The sequence below is a fragment of the Lithobates pipiens genome, unplaced genomic scaffold (assembly GCF_037356315.1).
Source record: "Lithobates pipiens isolate NorthernLeopardFrog02 unplaced genomic scaffold, aLitPip1_a1.2 Scaffold_30, whole genome shotgun sequence".
Taxonomy (NCBI): Eukaryota; Metazoa; Chordata; class Amphibia; order Anura; family Ranidae; genus Lithobates; species Lithobates pipiens.
Genome location: NW_027507791.1, coordinates 27,634,250 through 27,652,326, shown reverse-complemented (window position 1 = coordinate 27,652,326; position 18,077 = coordinate 27,634,250). Strand labels below are relative to the sequence as shown.

The 18,077-nt window shown below is 52.6% G+C and overlaps 1 protein-coding gene across 1 annotated transcript in view; it reads left to right on the top strand.

Moving 5' to 3' along the window:
- Nucleotides 1-216: 216 nt before the first annotated feature.
- The window catches only part of TRIM46 (tripartite motif containing 46), a gene marked incomplete at its 5' end in the record, with an annotated part of 33,213 nt that continues 15,352 nt past the window's right edge, over nt 217-18,077 (top strand). The window contains 7 exon segments of the mRNA XM_077463817.1: nt 217-460; nt 1,941-2,284; nt 2,386-2,529; nt 3,071-3,166; nt 4,756-5,009; nt 5,754-5,875; nt 16,949-17,248. Of these exon segments, the coding sequence (XP_077319943.1) occupies nt 217-460; nt 1,941-2,284; nt 2,386-2,529; nt 3,071-3,166; nt 4,756-5,009; nt 5,754-5,875; nt 16,949-17,248 (1,504 nt within the window).

Genomic DNA, 18,077 nt, shown 5'->3' with positions numbered 1-18,077 from the left:
GCCATAATTATCCCCTTCTATTGGCTTGTATACTTAGCCTAACCAATAGGCACATCACACTGAGGATTCTGGGAAGAGAACGATGATGTCATCACGGAGCAGTGTTTATAATCTGTAGGGAACTGTGATGTCATCACCCAGCATTCCCAGCCTCGGTAGCTCCATTGAATTGGATTGATGGTAATCCTGGCATGTTCTCTCTCTCTCTCTTTACAGACCAGTATGAAGAACATGGAGCGTGAGCTCTTGTGCCCAGTGTGTAAGGAGATGTACAAGCACCCCGTCATCCTGCCATGTAAGCACAACGTGTGCCATGTGTGTGCCAGCGAAATCCTCCTCCAGAGGGGGTACGTCTGCGACCCCAACTCCGAGCCCAACTCGCCAGTCTCCTCCCCCTCCACCCGCAGCCCCCGCATGGGCAGGAGGGTAGTGCCAAAGCAGGAGCGGCTCGTCAAATCAGGTGAGTGCCGCCCCACCCCCTGTCCTGGTCCACCCCGCCCCTGAGGAATGGTGAAAGACAGACACGTGATCGCTCTGTACACTGGATGCTGAGCTGAGGGGGGTCCTTAGGGGAATGAGGAGGAGATATGGGGGGGGGTCCCTGATATAGGTGGTTACTGAGGGGCATTGATAAGGAGATATATTGCTTGATGGAAATGATGAGATATGGTGGGGGGAGGGTCATTTAGAAGAATTAGGAGCAAATATGAGGGGGGGGGGTCGCTGAAAGCAAAGAGGTGGGAATATGGAGCATTCCTGATGATAATGAGGAAGAGATTAGGAGGGGTCAATGAGAAGGAAATATTGGGGGACTGTAATGAGGGGATGTGGGGGTTACTGAGAGAAATGAGGAAGAGATATGGAGGGGGGTTCCCTGAGAGGAATGAGAAATTATGAGGGGGTAAGGAGAGAATTTGGGTGGTCACTAAGGGGAACAAAGATGAAATATGGAGGGGGGCGGGTCACTGCGAGGAATGACGAATGAGATGAATGAGGAGATGTGGTGGGCACAAGGAGGAATGAGGAGGAGATAGGGGTTACTGAGGGGAATGAGGAGAAGACATGAGGGGTCACTGCAGGAGATGAGGAGAAGATATTGGGGTAAGCCATGGTGGTGGTGGGGGGTCACTAAGGGGTATTTAAGGAACAGCAGAATTTGGGGTTATTGGAGGGGTTTCAGTTGGACCGTCTCCAGGGATTCTCTCCGGTAAGTTCTGGTAGACTCCATTTCTTTAGGATATTGGAGGGGTTTCAGTTGGACCCTCTCCGGTAAGTTCTGGTAGACTCCATTTCTTTAGGATATTGGAGGGGTTTCAGTTGGACCCTCTCCGGTAAGTTCTGGTAGACTCCATTTCTTTAGGATATTGGAGGGGTTTCAGTTGGACCCTCTCCGGTAAGTTCTGGTAGACTCCATTTCTTTAGGGTATTGGAGGGGTTTCAGTTGGACCCTCTCCGGTAAGTTCTGGTAGACTCCATTTCTTTAGGGTATTGGAGGGGTTTCAGTTGGACCCTCTCCGGTAAGTTCTGGTAGACTCCATTTCTTTAGGGTATTGGAGGGGTTTCAGTTGGACCCTCTCCGGTAAGTTCTGGTAGACTCCATTTCTTTAGGGTATTGGAGGGGTTTCAGTTGGACCCTCTCCGGTAAGTTCTGGTAGACTCCATTTCTTTAGGGTATTGGAGGGGTTTCAGTTGGACCCTCTCCGGTAAGTTCTGGTAGACTCCATTTCTTTAGGGTTAGGGGTTCGTCAGAGGGCGGTCTGGTGACGATTGGCCCGTGTATGGACCTCCATCTTCTAACAAGCCAGCAGATATCAGACACTCTTGGGGGGCGCCCCTCCATGTACATTGAGTCCTCTTATCTGATGGCTGATGTCCCTGGAGAACTCACATCTGTTGACCACAGAGGATCATGTCCTGGTTGTCTCTCTTCTCCCTGGCAGGGTTTGGCACCTATCCTGGCAGGAAGCGCGGCCCTGCCCACCCACAGATGGTCCTCTTCCCGTGTCCGTCCTGCCACCACGATGTGGACCTCGGGGAGCGGGGGCTGGGCAACCTGTTCCGGAACCTGACCCTGGAGCGGGTGGTGGAGCGCTACCGGCAGACGGTCAACATCAGCACGGCCATCATGTGCCAGTTCTGCAAACCCCCCCAGCAGGAGGCCAGCAAAGGCTGCACCGAGTGCCGGGCCAGCTTCTGCAACGAGTGCTTCAAACTCTACCACCCCTGGGGCACCCAGAAGGCCCAACACGAGCCCACGCCGCCCACCCTGACCTTCAAACCCAAGGTGAGTGCGGGAGGTGAGCGCCGAAGGGCCCGCGTCTGGGGGGGGGGGGGGGCGGGAGGTGTAGAACGCCTCTGACTCCATCTTTGTTTTATCTACCGCAGGGCCTGACCTGCCCCGACCACAAGGAGGAGGTCCACCTCTACTGCAAGACCTGCCAGCGCCTGGTGTGCCAGATCTGCCGAGTGCGCCGCACCCACAGCGGCCACAAAATCACCCCCATCATCAGCGCCTACCAGGCACTACGGGTGAGATGGACGCCGCGCCATTATATACTGTCTGGTCAGAGTATAAGAAGTATAATCAATCGATCGGGGGAGGGGGAGGGGCTTCATGTAATAAGAAGAAGTATAGAGCAGACTTTATTCTCTGTCTGATACGAAAAATAGACTTCGATAAAAGAGGAATATGAAATAATATACAGTAATTCTATACAAAAGAAAATGTTGGGTTTTTACAATGTAACAATATTATAATACAATATAATATAACCTGATACATTGTTGTGTTTTAGGACATTCTATATTCTGATGTAATAGAAGAAATTGAAATATAATATATAAGCTCAGTCTCTGTATTTCAGGTTATTATGATCTAATACAATATATTCTATTACAGTGTGTCTTATTATCATATTATATTGTTATTTTCTATTATATTTCGGAGTAGTTTCATATTTTTAAACTCTTATGTATGTTTAGGTTATATTGTACCACAAGAGATGATATTGTATAATAATGTAATGATATTATAATCCATGAGATGATATAATGGGGTTGTGTGTTGCAGGAGAAGCTCAGTAAGAGTTTGGGGTACATCCTGGGCAGTCAGCACGTTGTTCAGGGGCAGATCAATGAACTGGAGGAGAGTATAAAGCAGACCGAGGTGAGGACTGACCGAGATCTCCTATTGGATACCACACCCCCCCCCCCCAATACCCGCCGCTCACTGTACCTCATTATCAATATAATGGTATTGTTGCTGGGAGTGGGGGGAGGGGGGGACTGGACAATGAATAAGATATTGCCTCCATCACTTGTCCCCAGAAATTGGCCATTTATTCCCCAATCTGGGCGTACAATGGGGGGAGGGGGGAGAAGAGGGGCTGGACACAAGTTATCCCCATCCTTTCTCCTCCCTGTAACCTCCGCACCCCCCTCCCCCTCCTGACACCAGGGACCGACAACAGTAAAAGGTTTAAAGTGGTTGCCCAATAATTACTGATCAATAATTACCCCCATACTTTCCCAATAACTACCCTATAACTGATCAATAATTACCCCATACCTTCCCAATAACTACCCTATAACTGATCAATAATTACCCCCATACTTTCCCAATAACTACCCTATAACTGATCAATAATTACCCCCATACTTTCCCAATAACTACCCTATAACTGATCAATAATTGCCCCATTCTTTCCCAATAACTACCCTATAACTGATCAATAATTACCCCCATACTTTCCCAATAACTACCCTATACCTGATCAATAATTACCCCCATACTTGCCCAATAACCACCCTATAACTGATCAATAATTACCACCATACTTTCCCAATAACTATCCTATAACTGATCAATAATTATCCCCATACTTTCCCTGTAACTGATCAATAATTACCCCATACTTTCCCAATAACTACCCTATAACTGATCAATAATTACCCCCATACTTTCCCAATAACTTCTTTATAACTGATCAATAATTACTCTCATACTTTCCTAATAACTACCCTATAACTGATCAATAATTACCCCCATACGTTCCCAATAACTACCCTATAACTGATCAATAATTAACCCAAACTTGTCCAATAACTACCCTATAACTGATCAATAATTACCCCCATACTTTCCCAATAACTACCCTATAACTGATCAATAATTAACCCAAACTTGTCCAATAACTACCCTATAACTGATCAATAATTACCCCCATACTTTCCCAATAACTACCCTATAACTGATCAATAATTACCCCCATACTTTCCCAATAACTACCCTATAACTGATCAATAATTACCCCCATACTTTCCAAATAACTACCCTATAACTGATCAATAATTATCCCCATACTTTCCCAATAACTACCCTATAACTGATCAATAATTACCCCCATACTTTCCCAATAACTACCCTATAACTGATCAATAATTACCCCCATACTTTCCCAATAACTATCCTATAACTGATCAATAATTACCCCCATACTTTCCCAATAACTACCCTATAACTGATCAATAATTACCCCCATACTTTCCCAATAACTATCCTATAACTGATCAATAATTACCCCCATACTTTCCCAATAACTACCCTATAACTGATCAATAATTACCCCCATACTTTCCCAATAACTATCCTATAACTGATCAATAATTACCCCCATACTTTCCCAATAACTGATCAATAATTACCCCATACTTGCCCAATAATTACCCCAATAACGGGACATATCTCCCCCTCAGATGAACGGGGGGAAGGCGCAGGAAGAGGCTCTGCAGCTGATTGGGGCGCTGCGCTCGGCACTGGACGACAAGCAGGCGGCGCTGACCCGGGACATTGCGGAGCGGCAGAGGGAGCGGCGCTGTGTTCTGGAGTCCCAGGTGTGGGAGCGGCAGACATTGCTGGAGAACTCGGGGCTGGTTTGTTACGCTCACGAAGTGATGAAGGAGATGGAACAGCCGTGCTTCGTGCTGGCGGCCAAACAGCTGCACGAGCGGTGAGAACCGACACCCCACCCATTGGGCTCCCTCATTTCACCCCACCCATTGGGTGCCCTCATTTCACCCCACCCATTGGGCGCCCTCATTTCACCCCACCCATTGGGTGCCCTCATTTCACCCCACCCATTGGGTGCCCTCATTTCACCCCACCCATTGGGTGCCCTCATTTCACCCCACCCATTGGGCGCCCTCATTTCACCCCACCCATTGGGCGCCCTCATTTCACCCCACCCATTGGGTGCCCTCATTTCACACCACCCATTGGGCATCCTCATTTCACCCCACCAATTGGGGGCCCTCATTTCACCCCACCCACTGGGCGCCCTCATTTCACACCACCCATTGGGCATACTCATTTCACCCCACCAATTGGGGGCCCTCATTTCACCCCACCCACTGGGCGCCCTCATTTCACCCCACCCACTGGGCACCCTCATTTCACCCCACCGATTGGGCGCCCTCATTTCACCCCACCCACTGGGCGTCCTCATTTCACACCACCCATTGGGCGCCCTCATTTAACTCCACCCATTGGGCGCCCTCATTTCACCCCACCCATTGGGCACCCTCATTTCACACCCCACCCATTGGGCGCCCTCATTTCACCCAGTGATAATACACACAGCAGCGACACTCAGTGTCAGGCTAAAGCTGCACAAGCCGATAAAAATTGGGATATGGAAGAATTATAGACCCCTCCCCCCTCACTTCTCCTCCAATGTCCTCTTTTTATTCCTCAGGATCATCCGAGCCATCGACTCCGTTCAGACCTTCCGCCTGGCGGCGTGCGTCCCTCTGCCGCCATTCAAGCTGGACGTCAGTAGAGAGCTGAAGCTGCTGACCGAACTCAACTTCGTTCGAGGTAATTCCCATCCCCCCCCCCCAGAGAGTGAAAACACTACAGAGAGTCATGTCTGATATGAGGGGTGCTAAACCATCGTCAGAAAGGCCCCGATCCATCCATCTGGTGTGCTAACATGCCGGCCGTGCCCCTTATGTGATGAGTATAGCTGGATGAGACCCTTCTATACCCATCCAATCAGAAACTCCTCCCCCAAAGAAGAGAAAAACACGCAGCCAAATCCTCCTTTTTACTATAAAGAGCCCTAACGCTTTTACCGTAATAAACCCTCCCTACAGCTTTTACTATAAAGAGCTCTTCCTAATGCCCGTACTGTAATGAACCCTTTCCTACAGCTTTTCTTAGAAAGAGCCCTTCCTAGGGATGAGCCGAACACCCCCCGGTTCGGTTCACACCAGAACTTTCGAATGGACCCCAAATTCGTATGAACGTTAGAACCCCATTGAAGTCTATGGGACTCGAACGTTCAAAATAAAAAGTGCTCATTTTAATGGCTAATATGCAAGATACTGTCCTAAAAAGGGTTTGGGGACCTGACTCCTGCCCCAGGGGACATGGGTCAATGCCTAAAATGTTTTTAAAAACGTCCGTTTTGGCGGGAGCACTGATTTTAATGACGATTAAAGTGAAAAAAAAAGTGAAATATTCCTTTAAATATGGTGCCTGGGGGGTGTCTGTAGTATGCCTGTGAAGTGCCACGTGTTTCCCGTGTTTAGAACAGTCCCTGCACAAAATGACATTTCTAATGGAAAAAAAGTCATTTCAAACTGCTTGCGGTTTTAATGTTATATCTGGTTCCTGCAATATGGATGAAAATCATTGAGAAAATGGCATGGGTAGCCCTCCCTGCCCATTACCAGCCTATTTGGGTCTTGTACGCATATTAAGGGGAACCCCGTACCCATATTAAAAAAAGGAAATGCGTGTGGCCCCCAGGCCCTATATACTCAGAACAGCAGTATACAGGCGGTGCAAACAAGACAGGGACTGTGTAGGTTTGTTGTGTTAAGTTGAATCTGTTTGTAATTTTGAACTGGTACATTTTTAAAGTGTAGCTCCAGTCAAAAAAACGATTTTTAAAGCTTTTTGGAAAACATAGGGAAGGGTTATCACCCCTGTATAATTTGTTTTGTCATCCATCTTTTTTCATCTCACTTCCTGTTGTCTCCTTCCGTTTGCAAGTAGGAGATGTTTGTAAGTTGGATGTTTGAAAGTAGGGGCCTGCCCTATATGCTCTGCAGAAATGGCGGAACAAGGTGTTGGTTTTGCCACAACATTGTAAGCCCTGAAAGTGACTCTTGGTGGGCGCTGGAGCGCCCTGCTGTGACCGATTATATCAAGAATTGTAATTACATGCCATTGTTGAACAGTGGTAGAAAAATTGACCTTTGGTGGTTGTGGTGCTGGTGCCACAACACTATAAGTCCTCACCGTTACTCTGGGTGGGCACAGGAACGGGCCCTCCTGTGAAATATTATATCAAGAATTGTAATTACATGTCCCTGTTAAACAGGGGCAGAAAAATTGGGCCTTAGGCACTGGTGCTGGTGCCACCACACTGCAACCTCTCCCATATACTCTAAATTTATTGCAGGAATTAGCCCTGCTGCAAAGCATTGCATCAAAAATTGTAATTAAACGCCCCTGTTAAACAGGGGCAGAAAAATTTGGCCTTAGGCACTGCTGCTGGTGCCACCACACTGCAACCTCTTCCATATACTCTAGTTTTATTGCAGGAATGAGCCCTGCTGCAAAGCATTGCATCAAAAATTGTAATTAAACGCCCCTGTTAAACAGGGGCAGAAAAATTGTGCTGATGGCATCACCCAGAACCAAAAATGTTCTTCCAACATATCAGCGGAGGAGGAAGAGGATAGACAATCAACATAACAGGACAGTCACTCAGCATCAGCATAGGCAGTCTTGAAGGGATGTGATATTTCAAAAAAAATTATTCTGTTACATCAGCTTCAGGTGCTTGGTAGCTGTGGGTGATCCAAGACTGATTCATCTTGATGAAGGTCAGCCGATCAACCGAGTCTGTGGACAAGCGCACTCTGTGATCGGTAACAAAGCCACCAGCAGCACTGAAGGTGCGTTCCGAAAGAACGCTGGATGCAGGACAGGCCAGTAGCTCAATTGCATACTGTGCAAGCTCTGGCCAGTGATCCATCCTCAAGACCCAGTAAGCCAGAGGATTTTCGGTGGGAAAGGTGTCCAAGTCTGACCTTGCCCCTAGGTATTCCTGCACCATGTAAATCAGACGCTGGCGATGGTTGCTGGAACCGATCATACCTTGGGGCTGCGGACTAAAAAAATTGTCTGAAAGCATCAGTCAGATGGCCACCTTCTCCACCGCTCCTTCTGACCGATGCCTCAGCAACACGTTGTCCAGGACCAGGAGTTTGTAACCTCCCAGTCTCTGGGAACGCGTTGCACAGAGCTTTCTGCAAGGCCTCCCGGAGATGTCTCATCCTCTGCTCCCTCTGCGATGGCAAGATAAGGTCGGCAACCTTACCCTTGTACCGTGGATCAAGGAGAGTGGCCAGCCAGTAATGGTCCCTCTCCTTGATCCGAAGAATACGAGGATCCTTCCGCAGGCTTCGCAGGATCAGGGAGGCCATGAAGCGTAGGTTAGCTGAGGCATTCGGTCCGGAGTCCTCTGGGTCACTAAGGACAACATGATCCGCAGCTACCTCCTCCCAGCCACGTACAAGTCCACGGGTAGGGACATTTGCCTGCTATAATCGGACGTGGGTGTACTGCTAGCAGAGTGCCCGGAAGCACTTGGCTGTGACACACCTAATTATACACCTTCATTCCTCTCAGAGCAGGTTTCAGAGAGGACTGAAGGTCTAGTGGGGTTGGAGATGCCAGCTGATGAGGAGCAAGGAGAGCTCCGCTTTGTTCTTTGGTGTGGGTCTTTGAGGTACGCTTGCCAACGAGCTGCATGGCAGGTCAACATATGTCTGGTCAAGCATGTGGTGCCCAAGCGGCTGATGTTTTGGCCACGTGAGATACGCTTGAGACATATGTTGCAAATAGCAGCGGTGCGATCTGATGCACTCGTCTCAAAAAAGGCCCACACCAAAGAACTTTTAGAATAACGCGCAGAGGCAGCGCCCTGCACAGGCGGAGCTCTGCGGTGTGATTCAGTCGGTGTGCTGCCCCTAAGCTGGCCCCCGGAGGGCATCCTGCCTCGTTGGACATGTGCCTCCTCCTCTCTCCTTCCAGGCACCCACGTGGAGTCAGTGCCCTCATCATCCCCTCCCTCTTCATCACTGGAGCAAACCTGGCAGTATGCTGCAGCTTGTGGAACATGACTGCCAGATTGCTGTCCTTCTTGAGCATCCCCTCTCTCTGCGCTCACGCTACTGCCTTCCTTTAGCTGAGTGTCATCATCAGAGCCCACCAAACACTGGGCATCCTCCTGGAGCATGTACCCAACACTGTGCTCAAAGAGTTCAGGGGACTCCTCAGGAGGACGTGGTGGGTCTAGGGAAGGAGTCACTGATGATGACATTGAGAGGAGGGAAGACGATGCGTTGGCAGCTGCTTTGCTACTACCCTGAGACTGGGTGAGAGAGGATGAGGAGGATGAAGAGGGCTTGGTCATCCACTCTACCAAGTCGTTGGCATGTTGGGGTTCAACATGTCCAGCTGCTGAAAAGAAGGACAAGCGTGTCCCATGGCCACGTGCTGATGATGACGATGCACCGCGTCCATGACCAGCACTGTTGTCTCTAGACACAGAGCCTGCTTGCCCTCTTTTATTGGCTCGCGCCTGTCTGCCTCTCCTTGCTGGCCTTCCAGACATGGTAATGGCCTGAAGGGAGTTGGGTAAAAAAGCAGTTGGGTAGTTTATATTGTGCTGGAGGCACGCAACACCCACTAACTCCTGCAGATGGCAGATGGCTCAATTACAGAAGAGCAAGATAGCTATATAGGTGGATATAGCGGTGTATACTGCGGTCAGGGCACACAGACAACAACCACTACAGAAGAGCAAGAACGAAAATCGGCCAAAAACGATCGGTGTATACTGTGTTGAAGGTACACAGAACACCCACTAACTCCTACAGATGCCAACACACTACACAAGGCCGCCGCGCTGGCGGCCTTATATAGTGTGGGGCGTTTACTACACAGCCTGAGCTATGATCGGCCACAGGCATCCTGCCTGTGGCCAATCATGGCTCTCCTCGCTGCCGGCGCTGTGATTGGCCAAGCATGCGGGGTCACAGTGCATGCTTGGCCAATCATGAGCCAGCAATGCACTGCGATGACGCAGTGCATTGTGGGCTGTGAGCGCTACACGAATTTGGCACGAACGGCCCATAACGTTCAGTATTCACCAAACGTGCGAACAGCCGATGTTCGAGTCGAATGTACGTTCGACTCAAACACCAAGCTCATCCCTAGCCCTTACTGTAATGAACTGTTTCCTACAGCTTTTACTATAAAGAGCCCTTCCTAATGCCCTTACTGTAATAAATCCTCCCTATAGATTTTACAATAAAGAGCTCTTCCTAATGCCCTTACTGTAATGAGCCCTTCCTACAGTTTTTACTATAAAGAGCCCTTCCTAATGCTCTTACTGTACGTAACCCTTCCTACAGCTTTTACTATTAAGAGCTCTTCCTAATGCCCTCACTGTAATAAACCCTCCCTACAGCTTTTACTATAAAGAGCCCTTCCTAATGCTCTTACTGTAAAGCGCTCCTTCCTGTAGGGAAGGTGAGATCCCTTCCCCCCATACACAGCTCCCCTGTACTGCTCTGTAGGGTGGAATCTCTCCATATTAGAAGTATTGATCGCCATTGGAGGAGACCTCCCCTCAGGAAATGAAATTTCCGGCCTCGAGAAGATCCAATCAGGAGAGAGGATTCGGGATTTGGTGTCGGAAGGATGGATGGAGATGTTGGTGGATTGGCTCGTCTATGACGGGGCCGGCGCTGTATACCTTGCATATATATGAAGGGGTTCTGGATGGGGGGGAGGAGCTTCAGCCTTATATATACTATGATGTCATACATTAAAGGGTCACTCCACCAAAACCTCATATGTCAGCTTTGCCTCCAGCAATCAGGAAGTCCGTCTGAAAAGATCCATCACTGAGAGGAGACCAGCGTCCCCGAGAGAGAAAAGACCCCGGGGAGGGGGGGGGGGGTAATTGTCCTTCTGGAACCCACCCATAGCTGACACATGGATTAATGGTGGAGTGGCCCTTTAAATGGCGTGCTGCGCTCACAGTATACCACCGGCAGGCTGTATTGGATTGTTCAGACAGGCTGGGAGTCCTGCTGCCTCCTGCAGGGGGCACTACTGGCCCAGACATGGCCCATTGCAGATCCACATGTCCCTCTCTCTGTTTGTAGGCCTCTCAGTGTGACCTGCAAGTCCAGGAGGCAGAAGAGGCAAGTGATCAACCTAGTCTCCTCCCCCGAGGCTTGGACCTCCCCTTTCTCCTCCCACCCTGTCCCTGTCCCCACCCACTGCTAAGGGGGAACTCTACCCTCTTCTTCCAAGATGGCCTCCACTTTGACTTACTTTTATCTTCTTCTATGTTTAGGATAATTCTAAACACCCCCTCCCCCCCAATCTGCCCTCCGTGTCCTCTCTCCATGAGATCATTCCCCTCCCCCCCTCCAATCTGCCCTCCGTGTCCTCTCTCCATGAGATCATTCCCACCCCCCCCCCCAATCTGCCCTCCGTGTCCTCTCTCCATGAGATCATTCCCACCCCCCCCCCCCAATCTGCCCTCCGTGTCCTCTCTCCATGAGATCATTCCCACCCCCCCCCCCCAATCTGCCCTCCGTGTCCTCTCTCCATGAGATCATTCCCACCCCCCCCTCCAATCTGCCCTCCGTGTCCTCTCTCCATGAGATCATTCCCATTCCCCCCTGAAATCTGCCCTCCGTGTCCTCTCTCCATGAGATCATTCCCACCCCCCCCCAATCTGCCCTCCGTGTCCTCTCTCCATGAGATCATTCCCATCCCCCCCCTCCAATCTGCCCTCCGTGTCCTCTCTCCATGAGATCATTCCCACCCCCCCCCCCAATCTGCCCTCCGTGTCCTCTCTCCATGAGATCATTCCCCTCCCCCCCTCCAATCTGCCCTCCGTGTCCTCTCTCCATGAGATCATTCCCACCCCCCCCCCCCCAATCTGCCCTCCGTGTCCTCTCTCCATGAGATCATTCCCACCCCCCCCCCAATCTGCCCTCCGTGTCCTCTCTCCATGAGATCATTCCCACCCCCCCCCCCAATCTGCCCTCCGTGTCCTCTCTCCATGAGATCATTCCCACCCCCCCCTCCAATCTGCCCTCCGTGTCCTCTCTCCATGAGATCATTCCCATTCCCCCCTGAAATCTGCCCTCCGTGTCCTCTCTCCATGAGATCATTCCCACCCCCCCCCAATCTGCCCTCCGTGTCCTCTCTCCATGAGATCATTCCCATCCCCCCCTCCAATCTGCCCTCCGTGTCCTCTCTCCATGAGATCATTCCCACCCCCCCCCCCAATCTGCCCTCCGTGTCCTCTCTCCATGAGATCATTCCCATCCCCCCCTCCAATCTGCCCTCCGTGTCCTCTCTCCATGAGATCATTCCCATCCCCCCCTCCAATCTGCCCTCCGTGTCCTCTCTCCATGAGATCATTCCCATCCCCCCCTCCAATCTGCCCTCCGTGTCCTCTCTCCATGAGATCATTCCCATCCCCCCCTCCAATCTGCCCTCCGTGTCCTCTCTCCATGAGATCATTCCCATCCCCCCCTCCAATCTGCCCTCCGTGTCCTCTCTCCATGAGATCATTCCCATCCCCCCCTCCAATCTGCCCTCCGTGTCCTCTCTCCATGAGATCATTCCCATCCCCCCCTCCAATCTGCCCTCCGTGTCCTCTCTCCATGAGATCATTCCCATCCCCCCCTCCAATCTGCCCTCCGTGTCCTCTCTCCATGAGATCATTCCCATCCCCCCCCCCAATCTGCCCTCCGTGTCCTCTCTCCATGAGATCATTCCCACCCCCCCCCCCCATCTGCCCTCCGTGTCCTCTCTCCATGAGATCATTCCCACCCCCCCCCCCAATCTGCCCTCCGTGTCCTCTCTCCATGAGATCATTCCCACCCCCCCCCCCCAATCTGCCCTCCGTGTCCTCTCTCCATGAGATCATTCCCATCCCCCCCCCAATCTGCCCTCCGTGTCCTCTCTCCATGAGATCATTCCCATCCCCCCCTCCAATCTGCCCTCCGTGTCCTCTCTCCATGAGATCATTCCCATCCCCCCCTCCAATCTGCCCTCCGTGTCCTCTCTCCATGAGATCATTCCCATCCCCCCCCCTCCAATCTGCCCTCCGTGTCCTCTCTCCATGAGATCATTCCCATCCCCCCCTCCAATCTGCCCTCCGTGTCCTCTCTCCATGAGATCATTCCCATCCCCCCCCCCAATCTGCCCTCCGTGTCCTCTCTCCATGAGATCATTCCCACCCCCCCCCCCCCCAATCTGCCCTCCGTGTCCTCTCTCCATGAGATCATTCCCATCCCCCCCCCCCAATCTGCCCTCCGTGTCCTCTCTCCATGAGATCATTCCCATCCCCCCCTCCCCCCAATCTGCCCTCCGTGTCCTCTCTCCATGAGATCATTCCCACCCACCCCCCCAATCTGCCCTCCGTGTCCTCTCTCCATGAGATCATTCCCATCCCCCCCCCAATCTGCCCTCCGTGTCCTCTCTCCATGAGATCATTCCCATCCCCCCCTCCAATCTGCCCTCCGTGTCCTCTCTCCATGAGATCATTCCCATCCCCCCCTCCAATCTGCCCTCCGTGTCCTCTCTTCATGAGATCATTCCCACCCCCCCCCCCAATCTGCCCTCCGTGTCCTCTCTCCATGAGATCATTCCCATCCCCCCCTCCAATCTGCCCTCCGTGTCCTCTCTTCATGAGATCATTCCCATCCCCCCCTCCAATCTGCCCTCCGTGTCCTCTCTCCATGAGATCATTCCCACCCCCCCCCCTCCAATCTGCCCTCCGTGTCCTCTCTCCATGAGATCATTCCCATCCCCCCCCCAATCTGCCCTCCGTGTCCTCTCTCCATGAGATCATTCCCACCCCCCCCCCAATCTGCCCTCCGTGTCCTCTCTTCATGAGATCATTCCCATCCCCCCCTCCAATCTGCCCTCCGTGTCCTCTCTCCATGAGATCATTCCCACCCCCCCAATCTGCCCTCCGTGTCCTCTCTCCATGACATTCCCACCCCCCCCCCAATCTGCCCTCCGTGTCCTCTCTCCATGAGATCATTCCCACCCCCCCCCCCCAATCTGCCCTCCGTGTCCTCTCTCCATGACATTCCCACCCCCCCCAATCTGCCCTCCATGTCCTCTCTCCATGAGATCATTCCCATCCCCCCCTCCAATCTGCCCTCCGTGTCCTCTCTCCATGAGATCATTCCCATCCCCCCCTCCAATCTGCCCTCCGTGTCCTCTCTCCATGAGATCATTCCCATCCCCCCCTCCAATCTGCCCTCCGTGTCCTCTCTCCATGAGATCATTCCCATCCCCCCCTCCAATCTGCCCTCCGTGTCCTCTCTCCATGAGATCATTCCCACCCCCCCCCCAATCTGCCCTCCGTGTCCTCTCTCCATGAGATCATTCCCATCCTCTTTTCCACCATCCTCGTCTCCATCTTCATCCTCTCTTCCATCTCCTCTCCTCTCCTCCATCTTCATCCTCTCCTCCATCTCCTCTCCTTCATCTTCATCCTCTCCTCCATCTCCTCTCCTTCGTCTCCTCCATCTTCATCTTCATCCTGTCTTCCATCTCCTCTCCTTCGTCTCCTCCATCTTCATCCTCTCTTCCATCTTCTCTCCTCTCCTCCATCTTCTCTCCCTCTCCTCCATCTTCATCCTCTCCTCCATCTCCTCTCCTTCGTCTCCTCCATCTTCATCTTCATCCTGTCTTCCATCTCCTCTCCTTCGTCTCCTCCATCTTCATCCTCTCTTCCATCTCCTCTCCTCTCCTGCATCTTCATCCTCTCTTCCATCTCCTCTCCTTCGTCTCCTCCATCTTCATCCTCTCTTCCATCTCCTCTCCTCCATCTTCATCCTCTCCTCCATCTCCTCTCCTTCGTCTCCTCCATCTTCATCCTCTCTTCCATCTCCTCTCCTTCATCTCCTCCATCTTCATCCTCTCTTCCATCTCCTCTCCTTCATCTCCTCCATCTTCATCCTCTCTTCCATCTCCTCTCCTCCATCTTCATCCTCTCTTCCATCTCCTCTCCTTCATCTCCTCCATCTTCATCCTCTCTTCCATCTCCTCTCCTTCGTCTCCTCCATCTTCATCCTCTCTTCCATCTCCTCTCCTTCATCTCCTCCATCTTCATCCTCTCTTCCATCTCCTCTCCTTCATCTCCTCCATCTTCATCCTCTCTTCCATCTCCTCTCCTCCATCTTCATCCTCTCTTCCATCTCCTCTCCTTCATCTCCTCCATCTTCATCTTCATCCTGTCTTCCATCTCCTCTCCTTCGTCTCCTCCATCTTCATCCTCTCTTCCATCTTCTCTCCTCTCCTCCATCTTCTCTCCTCTCCTCCATCTTCATCCTCTCCTCCATCTCCTCTCCTTCGTCTCCTCCATCTTCATCCTCTCTTCCATCTCCTCTCCTCTCCTGCATCTTCATCCTCTCTTCCATCTCCTCTCCTTCGTCTCCTCCATCTTCATCCTCTCTTCCATCTCCTCTCCTTCATCTCCTCCATCTTCATCCTCTCTTCCATCTCCTCTCCTTCATCTCCTCCATCTTCATCCTCTCTTCCATCTCCTCTCCTCCATCTTCATCCTCTCCTCCATCTCCTCTCCTTCATCTCCTCCATCTTCATCCTTTCCTCCATCTCCTCTCCTTCGTCTCCTCCATCTCCATCCTCTGTCTCCTTATCTTCAGGACTCATCTTTTTGTTTCTCACCTCCTCCATTGCAGCCATTCTTTCCTTAAATCCTATGATGGATTTTGTTCTCCATCTCATGTGATCTCCTCTCCTCATCTATTGTGTTCTCCTCTTTGCTTTTGTCCTTCTCTCCTCATTTCTTCTACCCTCCTCTCCTCATCTCCAGCATCTTCTATTTCTTGTGTTCTCCGTTACTTACCTCTGGTGTTCCCCTCTCCTCTTAATGTTTTCTCCTTTCCTTATTTCCCCCATCTTCCCATCTCCTTTGATCTCCCCTTCTCTCCTCATCTCCCATAACCTGACCCCCCATCTCTTCACCTAATGACCCCTCTCCTTATCGCCAGCATTCTCCACTCCCATCTCCTGTGTTCACATTTCCTGTGATCTCTTGTGATCCTTTTGTGTCCTCCTCGTCTCCTCCTCATCACCTGTGTCCTCCTCGTCTCCTGTGTCCTCCTCGTCTCGTCTCCTGTGTCCTCCTCGTCACCTGTGTCCTCCTCCTCGTCTCCTGTGTCCTCCTCGTCTCCTGTGTCCTCCTCGTCTCCTGTGTCCTCCTCGTCTCCTGTGTCCTCCTCGTCTCCTGTGTCCTCCTCGTCACCTGTGTCCTCCTCGTCACCTGTGTCCTCCTCGTCTCCTGTGTCCTCCTCGTCTCCTGTGTCCTCCTCGTCTCCTGTGTCCTCCTCGTCACCTGTGTCCTCCTCGTCACCTGTGTCCTCCTCGTCACCTGTGTCCTCCTCGTCTCCTGTGTCCTCCTCGTCTCCTGTGTCCTCCTCGTCTCCTGTGTCCTCCTCTCCTCGTCACCTGTGTCCTCCTCGTCACCTGTGTCCTCCTCGTCACCTGTGTCCTCCTCGTCTCCTGTGTTCTCCTCCTCTCCTGTGATCTCTTCTCCTTTTTTTCTGTGTTCAGCTCCCCACATCTGCTGGTCCCCATCTCCTCACCTCTTCCTTCTCCTCATCTCCTGCATCCTCCTCTCCTCTTGACTCTCCAGGCTCCTTGGACTGCATCCTCCTGCTCGTCCTCCGATGTGCAGTAAGGAGGTCTCTCTCCCTCTCTCAGCATGGACTTCTCCCTGTCTTCCCACTCTGCTCGCTCCACCTCCGTCCATCTCCTCTCCATCCTCTCTTACTTTTCTCCTTCCTCCCCCTTCAGCTCCGGACGCTCCCGTTATCGACACCCAGCGTACCTACGCCTACGACCAGATCTACCTGAGCTGGCGCCTCCCCCAGGACTCCGCCCCCGCCTGGCACTACACGGTGGAGTACCGCAAAACAGACCCCAAACACAAGACCCTCAAGCTATGGCAACGGCGGGAAGAGATCTGGAGCCTGAGCACCATCCTAGAGGGTCCCGACATCGACAGCGTGTATGTGCTCCGAGTCCGGGGCTACAACAAGGCCGGATACGGCGAGTACAGCGAGGACATCCACCTGCACACCCCGCCCGCTCCAGGTACGCCCCGCCCCTACCAACGGCCCGCTCCAGGTACGCCCCGCCCCTACCAACGGTCCGCTCCAGGTACACCCCGCCCCTACCAACGGCCCGCTCCAGGTACACCCCGCCCCTACCAACGGCCCGCTCCAGGTACACCCCGCCCCTACCAACGGCCCGCTCCAGGTACGCCCCGCCCCTACCAACGGTCCGCTCCAGGTACGCCCCGCCCCTACCAACGGCCCGCTCCAGGTACGGCCCGCCCCTACCAACGGCCCGCTCCAGGTACGCCCCGCCCCTACCAACGGTCCGCTCCAGGTACACCCCGCCCCTACCAACGGCCCGCTCCAGGTACACCCCGCCCCTACCAACGGCCCGCTCCAGGTACACCCCGCCCCTACCAACGGTCCGCTCCAGGTACGCCTCGCCCCTACCAACGGCCCGCTCCAGGTACGCCCCGCCCCTACCAACGGCCCGCTCCAGGTACACCCCGCCCCTACCAACAGCCCACCCATACCAACGGCCCGCCAATCACCTCCTTCATTATACCCTGCACACCCCGCCCGCCTGAGGTACGGCCCGCCCCTACCAACGGCCCGCTCCAGGTACGCCCCTCCCCTAACAACAGCCGACCGATACCGACACACCCCGCCCGCCTGAGGTACGCCCCGCCCATACCAACGGCCTGCCCATTCCAACAGCCCGCCCATTCCAACGGCCCGCCAATCACCTCCTTCATTATACCCTGCACACCCCGCCCGCTCCAGGTACACCCCGCCCCTACCAACAGCCCACCCATACCAACGGCCCGCCAATCACCTCCTTCATTATACCCTGCACACCCCGCCCG